Source organism: Balaenoptera ricei, chromosome 12 (assembly GCF_028023285.1).
Source record: "Balaenoptera ricei isolate mBalRic1 chromosome 12, mBalRic1.hap2, whole genome shotgun sequence".
NCBI classification, from domain to species: Eukaryota; Metazoa; Chordata; class Mammalia; order Artiodactyla; family Balaenopteridae; genus Balaenoptera; species Balaenoptera ricei.
Window position 1 is genome coordinate 69,304,009 of NC_082650.1, and position 12,460 is coordinate 69,316,468.

At 47.9% G+C, this 12,460-nt stretch overlaps 1 protein-coding gene across 1 annotated transcript in view; it reads left to right on the forward strand.

Annotated features, from left to right (window-relative positions):
* Positions 1-3,233: 3,233 nt before the first annotated feature.
* LOC132376106 (splicing factor, proline- and glutamine-rich-like) overlaps positions 3,234-12,460 on the forward strand; it is an 83,551-nt gene continuing 74,324 nt past the window's right edge. The window contains exon 1 of the mRNA XM_059941637.1: positions 3,234-3,349. Within this exon, the coding sequence (XP_059797620.1) occupies positions 3,234-3,349 (116 nt within the window). The remainder of the gene's footprint in view (positions 3,350-12,460) is intronic.

The following is a 12,460-nucleotide window of genomic DNA, read 5'->3' on the forward strand; positions in this document are numbered from 1 at the left end:
CACACTGCACCAAAACATGATGACTCATGCTGAAAAACCTTTCCTCATTAACACTTCCTCCCAAAGGAGGTTGCTGGAATCATCGTGCCGTGTAAGCCATTTGCAGCCCAGGTGAATAAGGCATTTTGGCTCCTGTTTATGTGAAACCGTCTTTGTCATAAAGCTGGCTTGATAACAGGGAGATTTCCCAGTGAGGCTGTTCCCAATTCCATTATGTCACTCATCTTTTTAGCAAAAATGTGTTGTGTACCTATTTCATGCTTACCGTGCTAGGTGCTGAGACTAAAAAAAAAAAAAAAAAAAGATGAACAACACCAGTTCCTGCCCTTCAGCAGCTCATAGTCTAGACACAAACACAGATTATTGCAATCCGAGTCCAGAGCACCAGGTGTAATGGCAGCTGTTCCAAGACCATGGATGAGAAAGGAGGGCAAACCCTCCAGGTGGAAGGATGCTTTTTCTCCTTCTCCAAATCAGTTAGTCTTCTTCTTAGTTAATCTTGTCACTCTTAACCTCATTTTCCCATCCTGTATTTTTACCCTCAGTTCCTTCCTTGCCCTCCCCCTTCCAGACACAGTCAACACATTTCTTGGTTCAATCTCAGACACCTTCCCACGTGCTCCAATCCCCGGCCCCCTCTCCCATGGCCCTGATAGCCGACTTTGGTCACGTGCCCACTCGTCTCCTTGCCCCCAGGCTCCCCCTCTTCTTTCCTTCTGCCATCCTGCCTACATGGTCATGCTCCTAAAATACAAATCGGATCACATCACTCTTCGCTTAGAGACAATGCCCGTCTCTCCTAGCTTTCAGTGTGGCTGGGTGTTACGCCATCTGCAGACACTCGGAGGAGGGGGTAGTAGCAGCATTCCCTGACCCAGGAAGAAACGTAATGGAAGGAGGGGACTCACCTACGAGCTCGGAAGGGTGGAGGCAGGGCTCTGGTGGTGACTGCATATGGGAACCACCTGGGGGACTTTTATAACCACCGACTCCAGAGCTGCACAGCAGGTTCCAGCCATTGGGTCTGGATCTCTGGGTGAGGCCTGAATGTCTATAGATTTAAAAATCTCCCCTGGTGACTCTGATGAACAGAGGACATTGCAACCTTCTATGCTGCTGGAACCCAGCAGGCTCTGTACTGTGGGACGGATTATGTGCTTTGAAAAAAAAGCACTCATATCAGCTCCACCTCACGGGAAGCACAATCCTGGCCTCCCTGGTGGTCCTTTGGCTCAGGGTCCCAAACGAAACAGTGATCGGTTGGCCCTTGTGGCCCTCACAGCCCTCATGTTGGCTCTGCTGCTCTGTAAGCTCTACCCACTGATCTAACTTGCCAAAAGCCAGTCTGTTTCACAGATAATATAGGTTTTAACACTTAACCAATTCCTCATCCTAGGTATGCATATTCTGCTTTCTATCGGGATTTAATTGACAAAATTTTAGTTATCTCCTCAAAATAGCATAGGAGTATATTTTATGAAACACATCTTGAACCAAATGCAATCTTTGTTTGCTTCAAACCTGCTTTGAAAAGCATCTTCATATTCTGAGTGTGTGATACTTCAGCAGTTTCAGAAAATACATAGATTTGCTTCTAATTCACTATGTACTCTTTTTTTTTGGGGGGGGCGAATCTGTTGATATTACAAGATCATGAAAAAAAAAGTATTGGTTTGTTTCAAGGTTCAGTGTGTGTGTGTTTTTTGGAGTGGGGGAGGGATGGTTTGTTTTTTTCTTAATTGACATTTTAATTCATTTCCTATTAGGAAACACACATTTCTTTGGTGGTAACCACAACCCAGCACCTGCACAAAATTACTCCATGGCCACAAAAACTTAGAATGTGTAGGAAGCCTCATATTTTCTTTGAGGGAGACAGATAAGCCGAGACTTTTTCGATTGGTTACATAAGTCTCTGCTACCGGCTTCGGGCTAGTCCTGACACCCACATCATTGAAGTTGGGGCCGGCCAGCCTTTGGGTGAAGCTGCCCGGGCGGAAGCTTTCTTTGCTCCTTACCCTGAAGTCCTCCACGCTTTATTGTGTGCTGCCCTCCACGTGACACCAGCCTAAAAAGACCGTTTGTCTGCACAGCCTCACCTCTGCTTGCCTTGCTTCTTAATGCAGGTCTTTAATTTTGTCTCAGTCACCCTGACCCTTCCCCCAATTTCTTCACCAATTTTCCCCACCTAATAATTATAAAAAAAAAACCATTAGCAATGAAGCTCCCCCTCCCCCCTTGCTCTTTTATCTACGTAAATATCCTTGACGGCAAGACATCTAGTAGAGCGCATTCATTCATTTTTAATCTGTCTCTTCTTGGGGTTACTGTGTTCCAGGGACTGAAGGACCCTGAACAATGGTCTCTGAAACCTTGGGCTGAGCCTTTTTTTCTCATAGGCAGGGATGGTACTGAGGGCATAGTGGAGTCTGGTCAAATAAATATCTGTTATCTGAAACACTCCCTTTCAAGGTGAATATGGATTTTCATCACATGAAACCCCAGCTTGAGAGCCAGGCTTTTTTTGCGCCTGAATATTATTAGCAAGCAGAAAAATAATTTGGAGAGACGGCAGACCGAAACACTGATTCCTCATAGGAGCGCTGTTCCTGAGGCAGCCCAGAGAGCTCTGGGGACAGACAGATTCAGAACGACGACAGGACAACCTCAGTGCCAGTTCAGAGCAAGACACCCTGGAGGCGCCTGACAGAGGGGTCCTGCTTGCTGTGGTGTCTTCAGGGCTCCGTTGACAGCCGACTTTGCCTTTGCAGTGTACACTCTCCTTGGAGGACCTCATCCACCCCTTCTGCCATCCCCTATCTGTACCTTGACACCTCCCACCGTTGTAGCTCTAACCAGCTATCTCCCCCAGCTCTGGAACCAGAGTGGGGTTTTCAGGATCTACAAGACAACTCATAGGATATGGCTCAGAATATTATCTATAGCCCTCGAGAAGGAACGAAAGGTCCTTGACTTTGCTTACTGACTAAACTATTATTGTTTTGTCCTGTTTGACTGTTTTCCTTTGCTGCTGTATTTTCTCACTCCTCTGATTAAACTTCTTCTTTGGCTAAAGTTTTTCCACAGACAAAAGGCAGGCGGAGGACATGGGTGGGCGGGGAAGGACCACAGGGTCCTGCTTCATTTCAGAGTTAGCTGTCAACCTAGGATGTGAAAGACAAGGGCAGAGGGAACAGCATATGCCAACGCGCAGAATTGAGAAATGGCGAAACATGTCCTTGAAGCATGAACAAGTCCCCGTGGCAGGCGTAGAAGATGCTCAGAGGCGTGTAGTTGGAAAGGCGGCTGGAGAGGCGGGCGGCAGTGAGAGTGGGGAATTGCCTGCCAGGTGATGCTTGTCCTACTATTTTTATTCTCATTCACAATGAGCATGTGCCATCTGTATTAGTTTCCTCGGGCTGCTGTAAAAAAATTGCCACAAACTGGGTGGCGTATTACAACAATAGAAATTTATTCTTTCACAATTCGGAGGTGGGAAATAAAAAAATCAAGACGTCAGCAGGGTTGGTTTCTATTGGAGACTCTGAGGGATGATCTGTTCCGTGTCTCTCTCCTAACTTCTGGTGGTTGCTGGCAATCTTCGGCATTCTTTGGCTTGTAGATATATCATTCCGACCTCTGCCTCCGTCTTCACATAGCATTTTCCCCTGGGTGGATGTTAGTGTCCAAATTTCCCTCTTCTTATGTGGACATCAATCATTGGATTAATTCAAGATAACCTCATCTCACCTTGAGTACATCCTCAAAGACCCTGTTATCCTTTTTCCAAATAACGTCACATTCCCAGTTAGCGGGAGCTAGGACTTGCACATATCTTTTTAGGGGACACAATTCAACCATCCTCGACCTCAACCACATGAACATTTTAACAAAGTGTGTTAATTCGATTCAGCAGGTGCTGTGGAGTGTTCGCTCTGTGCCGGGTGCTATACCATCAGCCTTTCAGTGGAACCAGAGCCCAGAGCGTAGATTTGGGACAAGCCCCTTTGGCACTCAGTGCAGGCGGGGTTCCTATCGCCCAGAGTTTGTCATGGAAAGCCCTATCTCAACGGAGAGACACCCAAACCATACAACTGACAGGAAGTGGGCCAATCCTGTGAATGTCTTTATTTTACTTTTTTAAATCAAAATTTAATTTAAAAAATTCAAATTTTTTTTATTAATAATTTTTTTGCCTGAATGTCTTTTATTTGCGTGACTTGATTAATCCAACCAACCTTTGATTGTCTACTATTGATACAAATAGAGCGACCATGATTCCTATTGCTCAGAGCCGTCCTGATTTATGCTGTTTGTCCTACTATCCCATCCAGTTAACCCCGCTTCCCACCCTCAACGTGTCCTAGGTTGAATGATAAATTTTAAGGTCACCCACTCTAATAGTCAGAGAGCTATTGCGTTGGGTGCTGGACGCACAGAAGTGAAAGGGGGTCCCTGCCCTTGAAGGACTCCCAGTCTGCTGCAGGAGGGAAGGGAAGAAGCGTACATAACACAGCAGGACCTGTGCTTGGCCTTTGGTGAGCCAGGATGCCAGGATAATGCACAGAGGTTTGAATGGAGGGCTCTTGTCGATTCATTGAAAATCAGTTAGGTGAATGATGACTTTACCTCAAAGTGACAGAGGAATAACTTCTGACAGGTCTAGGATGGCTGGTTGGAGGGAAACCTCTCTGTTACTGTGCTTGGGGTATTCCCCTGTCCCCCCGCTTTCTCTCTCTCTCTCTCTCTCTGTCTCGAGCACCTGGCCAAAGGCAGGGTGTCCCCGACTGCCACGGGGCCCACAGGTCGGGGGCCCGTGCGCAGGTGTTGATGAAGGCGGGACACAGGCACTACGTAGAGCCAGCATCAGGAGTAGAATGATGCTGCCGTGGGGGGGCAGGCCTCCCGCCTTCCTCCACCAGGCTGGGTACAGCAACGTGAAAACCCTGGGGGGAGGGGGTGGAATCCTCAAAATCTGTTGAAACCAGCGATGCACCGTGGATGGCTATCAACCCTTAGATGGCTGGTGGAGATTTTTTAGTGACATGATAAGTTGACAGATTAGCTTTTGGCAAACTTGTGATTTGGAGAATTGGCTTTTGGAGAAATGAGGGGGTTCGGATCCTTGGATATCAGCAAAGAAAATCCACAAAATTTGACGCAAAGTGGTTAAAAGCTCAGACCATGGAGTCTGTTGACCTAGATTGGAATTCTGGCACTTTCATTGAATAACTGTGTGACCTTGGCAGTCAATTAACTCCTCTGAAACTGTTTCCTGTCTCAGGAGGAGAGTCCTGTATGGGTTAGGGGATGGCATTTGCTAATATAGGTAAAAGCTCTTTCCAGAATGCCTGATCCAGGGCATGTGGCAGTTGTTATTAGCGTTATTATTTAAGTGTCGGTGTTTCCAGCCCCAAATTACAGGCTGGCCAATGCCTGCGGACCCCCGGGGTCTAGGCTGCGGCCGAGGAGAGCGCTCAGGAGGGGCAGGCCTGGAATGCAACACGCTTGCCCTGTAGCCTGTGGGCTGGTTGCTGGGAGGCTTTTACTAACATGCTTCTCAAACTTGGGTGCTGGGAATCAGGCATCTGTACTTTGAAAAACTTCTCAGATTCCCAGAGCATACTTGGGGTGTGATGTCCGGGTCCACCCCTGGAAATCCTGGCTGAATGGCTGTGGTGTGACCCGATCATTGTGTGGTGAGCGTTTCCGCAGGTGATTCCGACGCGCCTCAGACCGACAACCTGTGCTAGGCTGAGGGGCTCTGTCTGTCTGTGTCTCCTCGATCTGGAGTGGCCTTGCTCTGGGCGGTGGTGACAGACCGTGTGCTCTGGCTGCACACCTGCTAGGGCTGGGAGGACCGGAAGCCCACGTTGTCAGTTTAAACCCAGAGATCCTCGTGTTGGGCGGGGAGCCCAGGGCCCGGGAGGGCACCTCCTCAGACCGCAGTGTGCACTGTATACCCAAGACCCCATAGGCACAGTAATCCCCAGACCTCAGCGAGGGAGTGTTCTGCTTCTTCCTACAGAATTGTATTAAAAAGAAAAGTCTCTCCTTGGAAGGAACAAAATGTTTGCTTTCTGAGGCAATTATCAGGGCCTTTCATAGCAAGTGGAGAGCCTGCACTCAGATACTGACGACAAACAGGCAGTAGGACATTCAGGAGTCCTGCTCTGATCTTTCAGCAACCTCTGTCCCTCCTGGCTCCCGCTTCCTGCCACCCCCTTGTGTGGGGCTTTCCCAGGCCGGCCTGATGGGGCCTCAGCTGAGGCGCCCTGTGCGTCCTGGCTCCGAGGAGTTTCCGATGAAGTCCTTTCCTGAAGGAGGGGCTGGGGGATACCATTGGTTGTGATCACCAGGTTTCAGAAACAGGTTAAAAAAAATACCCCTCTTTCCTCCCTCTCTCCCTCTCAACTCAGGTCAGGTAGATGAAAGAGTGTCTCCAAGTGCAAGGTGATGCTACCTTCTACTTTGTAGCCCTTGGGGCTTGATCTCCACCCTGGAGAGGGTTACTCAGGAGGATAAAAGCATTTCCATGGAGAAGTCTCCTTTCTTCCTTAGGTGTCTCACCTGCTCACTAGGACAAGTCCTCCTGTACGAAGGAGGTTTCTTAAGTCTATCAGAGGACACTACCAAGAGGGCAGATCCATGGTTGCAAAGCCCTTTCATGGGCCTGCTCACACTGCAGGCTCCAGGAACTTCTCCAGAGGGTAACTCAGAAGGTGGGGCGGAGGATTATTCTTCTCAACGGGTCTGAGCTGTTTGAGAGACGAGTGATGTAAACGATGGGGTCGTAGAGACAGAGAGTCAAAGGGTGAGTACCGGCCTCAGGAAAGAGCCCGGGGAGAGCTACCCAAGTCCAGTTTCTCATTTATGTGACCCCTGACTCGTCTTTTCCTTATTTATTCATTTTCCTCAAAATGTGATGAATTGGTACCTGACCTTCTTTTTCTGAAAAAAAAATGTATTGAAGTATAGTTGATTTACAAGGTTGTGTTCATTTCTTCTATACAGCACAGCGACTCAGATATATTTGTATATATATTCTTTTTCATAGTCTTTTCCATTATGGTTGTCAGAAACCGAAACAAATACCATAGGATATCACTTATATGGGGAATCTAAAATACGATACATATCAACATATCTAAGACACAAAGACAGATAGAGAGAACTGACCTTCTTATAGGGGAAACTGAGGCATTGAACTTGTTAGCGGAGCTTGGGCTGTTACGAGAGAGCGTGCTGGCTTGCTGCGTGCTGGGGATTGGGAAATCCCTCTGGGGTCCACAGGTGCTCCTTCTTTCTTGGCTGCTGTGACTGGCCTGTCGCCTGGTCAGGGCTGCAGCGCCAGCAGTGCCAGCAGGTGTGCAGACCCGCCCTCCCCAGGGCCTGCCTTCGTGCACAGACACCCCCTACACCCCGAAGCGCACACCTTGTTCTTCTTCCTTCATGACTTAAATCCCAGAGAAATAGCCAACATCAGGCAGCAGAAACTTCAGAGAAGGGAAGTTTGGGGGAACTTTTAAGTTTTGGAGAGATCACGGCCAGTGTCATCTTTAGAGCAAGACATCACGGCAAAGAAAACAAAGAACAAGGGTATAAAAAAAGTTACTATTCTCGGCCATGCTTTCTCCACTTAGGTGTTGCTTCTTGCTTGCCAGGCTTCAGAGTGTTCTTGCCTGGGGACTGCCCACTTTGGAACAGGTGTGGTGCTCTGGCCTAGCCCACAGGAGAGAGTGTTAGACTGTGAAGAGGATTGATTCCATCCCTTCATCCATCCATCCACCCACCCACCCACCCAGTTATTCATTCATTGTTCAAACCATTAAGCGTCTGCCGTGCACCAGGCACCTGACTCCCAATCACAGAAGCTGGGTGGACAAAGCTCAGCTCCTTCCCCTCCTGGAATGGGCAGGAGAAACCCATGAAGCACGACTCAGAAGCACTGATATGAAGGAGCTGCTTCCTGGGAATCACATTGTCCAGGAAGGACCACACTCTTCACCGATGTTCAGTTATGGCCCAGCCTTGTGTAGCTAAGTGGACTTTATTATTCTATCTTGTGGAAGGAGACAGTAAACCCTGGAGTCAGTGACTCATCCAAAGAAATGAGAGGTCTACGGAGTAGAGCCACTAGGCTAGAGACACACTTGCCTTGGAGTCCGGGGTGCCCATGGGACTGGTTTGGAGTTAAGTGGAACTGACGTGCGTCGCCTCTGGGTCATGGCATACGACATTGGGCATCTGTCCCTCCACCCTCTCTTCTCCTTGTGAACTGGAATGTGATGTGGCAAAGATGCAGCTTCCAGCATGTGTGTGACACTGACACCGGGGATGGCAAAGTCACAAGGTGGGAGAACATGGGTCCACAAATGAATGAAAATCTAGAGCACTCACCTGTCCTATGTGTGAGCGAAGAAATCACCTCTGTCTTATTTAAGCCACTGTCCTGTTTGGCCACATCGTTACAGCAATTTAGCTTTTACCTTAATACAAAGGGGTGAAACAATAGCCCTGTCTTTCTTTCCCGAGTTTAGAACCAATGAAGAGGGTGACGCTGGGCTCAGACAGACACGGGTCAAAATACCGTGTTTGTTCCTGACACAGCTAGGCTGGAGAAGTGGCTTTGAACTGCGGCCAAGTGGGCTTGCTGGTACTTCGTTTTTGAATTAGACTTGCTCACCTCATCCCTGGCACAGCACAAGGGCAGAGATGGCACCTCCAGGAGGGAGAGAAGAAGCTGAGCTAAGAGATCTCTTTTCTTTCTCCCAAGCTCAGCAATCAGATCATTCCCCGTCTTCCGGGGCAGAGTAAGAGGTAGGTGGGGAGAAATGAGGAGGGTTCCCATTGCGGAGGCCCCTCCTAGACGTGGAGAATGGGGCTTCCCCTCACACGTGGCCAGTGCCCTGCTGGTGGGCACAGGGGATGGAAATGAGCTAGTATGGTCCAGTCCTGGTGCATCTGAGGTCACGGTCAGCATCTGAGAGCTGCTGGGCTCAGAGCCTGGCATCCTGTGCTGGGTCTAGCGGTGAAGACACGGTGAGCAGCAAGTCTAGAACTCCTGACCCAGTGGCATAAACCGCAAGGCATTTAGTATCTCAGCCAGCGGGGATGTAGGGGCAGGCTGGCTTCTGGCTGCTGGGTCAGTGGCTCAGCCATTTGTCAAGGACCAGATTCTTTCCTTCTCTCCGTCCCGCCATCCTCTGAGCTGGCCTCATCACCTTCAGCCCCTACATTGTCTAGAATCAGAAGTGAGAGTGGCTCTTCCTAAATCCTGTTTGAGAAGGATGCTTTTTCCAGAACTTCCCTCCACCCCTTGCCCTCTACCTCCTGTTAATTTGCTAGTGAGTAACAGTCACGTTCTACTCTTTCCCCCTTTACACACACAGGGATGGAATAGGCTTTCGACCAGTCAGCTCCACGCCTAGGGCTGGGATAAGAGCTACTTCCCCGAGACAATGGCCCTGCGGGGGAAGGGAGAGTCCTGCACAGAGCGGGGCTGCTATTAGAAAGTGGGCACGCGCACAGCCTCCAGCCACTCTGCATCAGCCTTCAGAACTGCCTGCTCACATGGAGGTTTTCAAACAGATATTAGGGACAGATCACCAAATGGTTTCATAGAGATTATCCCCTATTTCTCCATGTCGGATGAAGTTACCTGCGAAGGAATGTTGGCATTTGTGGGGCAGACACGAGGGCATTTGGGTTATTCAGATAGATGTATCCCCAGGGGAGGGTGTGTGTTTGTTGGGGGTGATCTTCCCATCATTGGGATCAATGAATTCTTGAGATATATGACTCTCCACAGATTTTGCTTTTATTGTAGGAACACAGACATATTTAACATTTTTGGTACTGGGCCTATTTGTAAGGAAGAACATCTTTCTAGAGTTAAAGAATAACAATCCTGCAGGCCCTACCGTAGTTCATGCCCTTGGCATCTCTAAATCAGAGATGGAACAGTTCTGTAACATCTCTGTCTAATATCGCCCCTCTTCAATGCAATGGTAGCAGAGTGTCCTTCTAAAACCCAGCTCTGCTATCATTTACCTGCTCCAAAGCCTCTAAGGGCTTCCCGTTTCTTAAAATGTGAAGTACAAATCCCTTGCCTGACACTAAAAGCTCCCCTCTCTTATCTGGCCCCTCTGGACATTTCCAGCATGATCTCCATTGCTCACTTTAATTTGCCCCACATTCTAGTCAAGCTAAAGTACCATCTGTCTATCCATCCATTCATTGGTTCATTCCTTTGACTTGGGAAAAGTCTCATCTTCTCGAATTATCCAATAGCCCTTGCTTCCACTTTTGCCCCTGTTGTCTGTTCTCAACTCAGCAAGCAGAGCAATCCCGTTTAAAACTTAAGTCAGATTATGTCAGTCCTCTGCTCAAAACCATCCAGTGTAGGGTGGCCAGATTTAGCCAGTAAAAATATAGGATGACCAATTAAATTCCAATTTTAGATAAACAATAAATACTTGAAAAATATAAGTATATCCCATGCAATATTTGGGATATACTTATACTAGAAAAAAAAATCATTATCCATCTGAAGTTCACATTTACTAGATGCCCTGTATTTTATCTTGCAATCCTACACCAAAGATTTTCCATCTCACTCAAAGACCAAGTCCTTGCAACAGCCCTGTATGATCTGATACCTGTATAGCTGTGATCTCATCACCCAGCCCTCTCTGGCTGTCTCCTCTTCCCTGCCTACTGTCCTCTTGGGTTCCTTGAACACACTATGCACATTCCTGCCTCAGGGCCTTTGCACCTGTTGTTCTCTCTGCCTGGAATACTCCTCCCTTCCAGATAGTCACATGTATCTCTCTCCCTCACTTCCTTCAGCTTTGTTCAAATGCTATCTTTTCAGCGAGGCCTTCCCTGATGATTCTGTCTACATTGCTACTCACTTCATGCTGTCATGCCCTATCCTTGTTTCCCGCATTATTTTTTCACTAGAGCATTTATCATTACCTAACAGATTGTCTATTTACATGTTTATTTGCTCATTGTCAGTCTTTCTGCTCGCTCCTAACTGGGATTAAGTCCCATAAGAGCAGACACTTGGTCTGTTTTACTCAATGCTGCAATCTCAGTGCCTGGAATAGGCCTGCCAGAGTCAATAATCAATAAAATGCTGATGAATGGACAAAAAAAATCAATAGACAAATAACTACATAATACAACTTTGGAGAGTGATAAGTGCTATGGAGACAAATTAAGCAGGGCAAAAGAGCAGAGAATGATGGGCGGGGCTATCTCATGTCGGGTGGTCTGCTCTGAGGAGACACCTGAATGAAGTTCTAAAAAAAACTATGTGGGGACTTCCCTGGTGGTCCAGTGGGTAAGACTCTGCACTCCCAATGCAGGGGGCCTGGGTTCGATCCCCGGTCCGGGAACTAGATCCCACATGCATGCCGCAACTAAAGATCCTGCACGCAGCAACGAAGATCCCGCGTGCCGTAACTAAGACCCGGCGCAGCCTAAATAAATAAATAAATATTTTTTTAAAAATAATAAAAAAAAAAGGTTAAAAAAATTATATGGGGCTTCCCTGGTGGCGCAGTGGTTAAGAATCCACCTGCCAATGCAAGGGACACAGGTTTGAGCCCTGGTCCAGGAAGATCCCACATGCCGCGGAGCAACTAGGCCCGTGTGCCACAATTACTGAGCCTGCGCTCTAGAGCCCGTGAGCCACAACTACTGAGCCTGTGTGCTACAACTACTGAGCCTGCACTCTAGAACCTGCGAGCCACAACTACTGAAGCCCACGTGCCTAGAGCCCGTGCTCCGCAACAAGAGAAGCCACCGCAATAAGAAGCCCGCTCGCCACAACTAGAGAAAGCCCGCACGCAGCAACGAAGACCCAACAGAGCCAAAATCAATAAATCAATAAATAAAATAATAAATTTTTAAAAAATTATATGATACGATATATGTTATCAACTATAGTCACCTTGTTTTCAACTAGACCCTCAGTGAATGAAGTTTTGAAATCCCTTCACCTCCAACCTTCCTTTTGTTCTTTGCTGTACATGAAATCACCTTCTTCCTCACCTCCTCGGGTAGAAGCCCCATCTCAAATGCATATGGAGCTTGGCTGTTGAACCCTGTCCTATGTGGACATAAATAAAACCAGACTTTCCCCTCCATTCTGGCCTATATAACCAGCAAAGAAAACAGTGAGTGAATTGGTGGGAGTGGTGATGGGGTTTATTTTTCACGCCTTGAACTTGGCGGTGGCTGTTGCTTGAATCCCACTGACAATCGCTGACAACTGCTTGACATGTCAGTCTCCCTCCAGGTGCCACACCCCTTCCTCCTGACAACCCTTGACTCAGTGTGGAATTTCTCTGAGGCTTCATTTTGCACTGGGGGCCACAGACAAGAGCTTTGCCCGAGAAGTGAAAATAAAAGTCACGTTCGGTGAGGGTCACGCTCTGGGAGTCTAAAG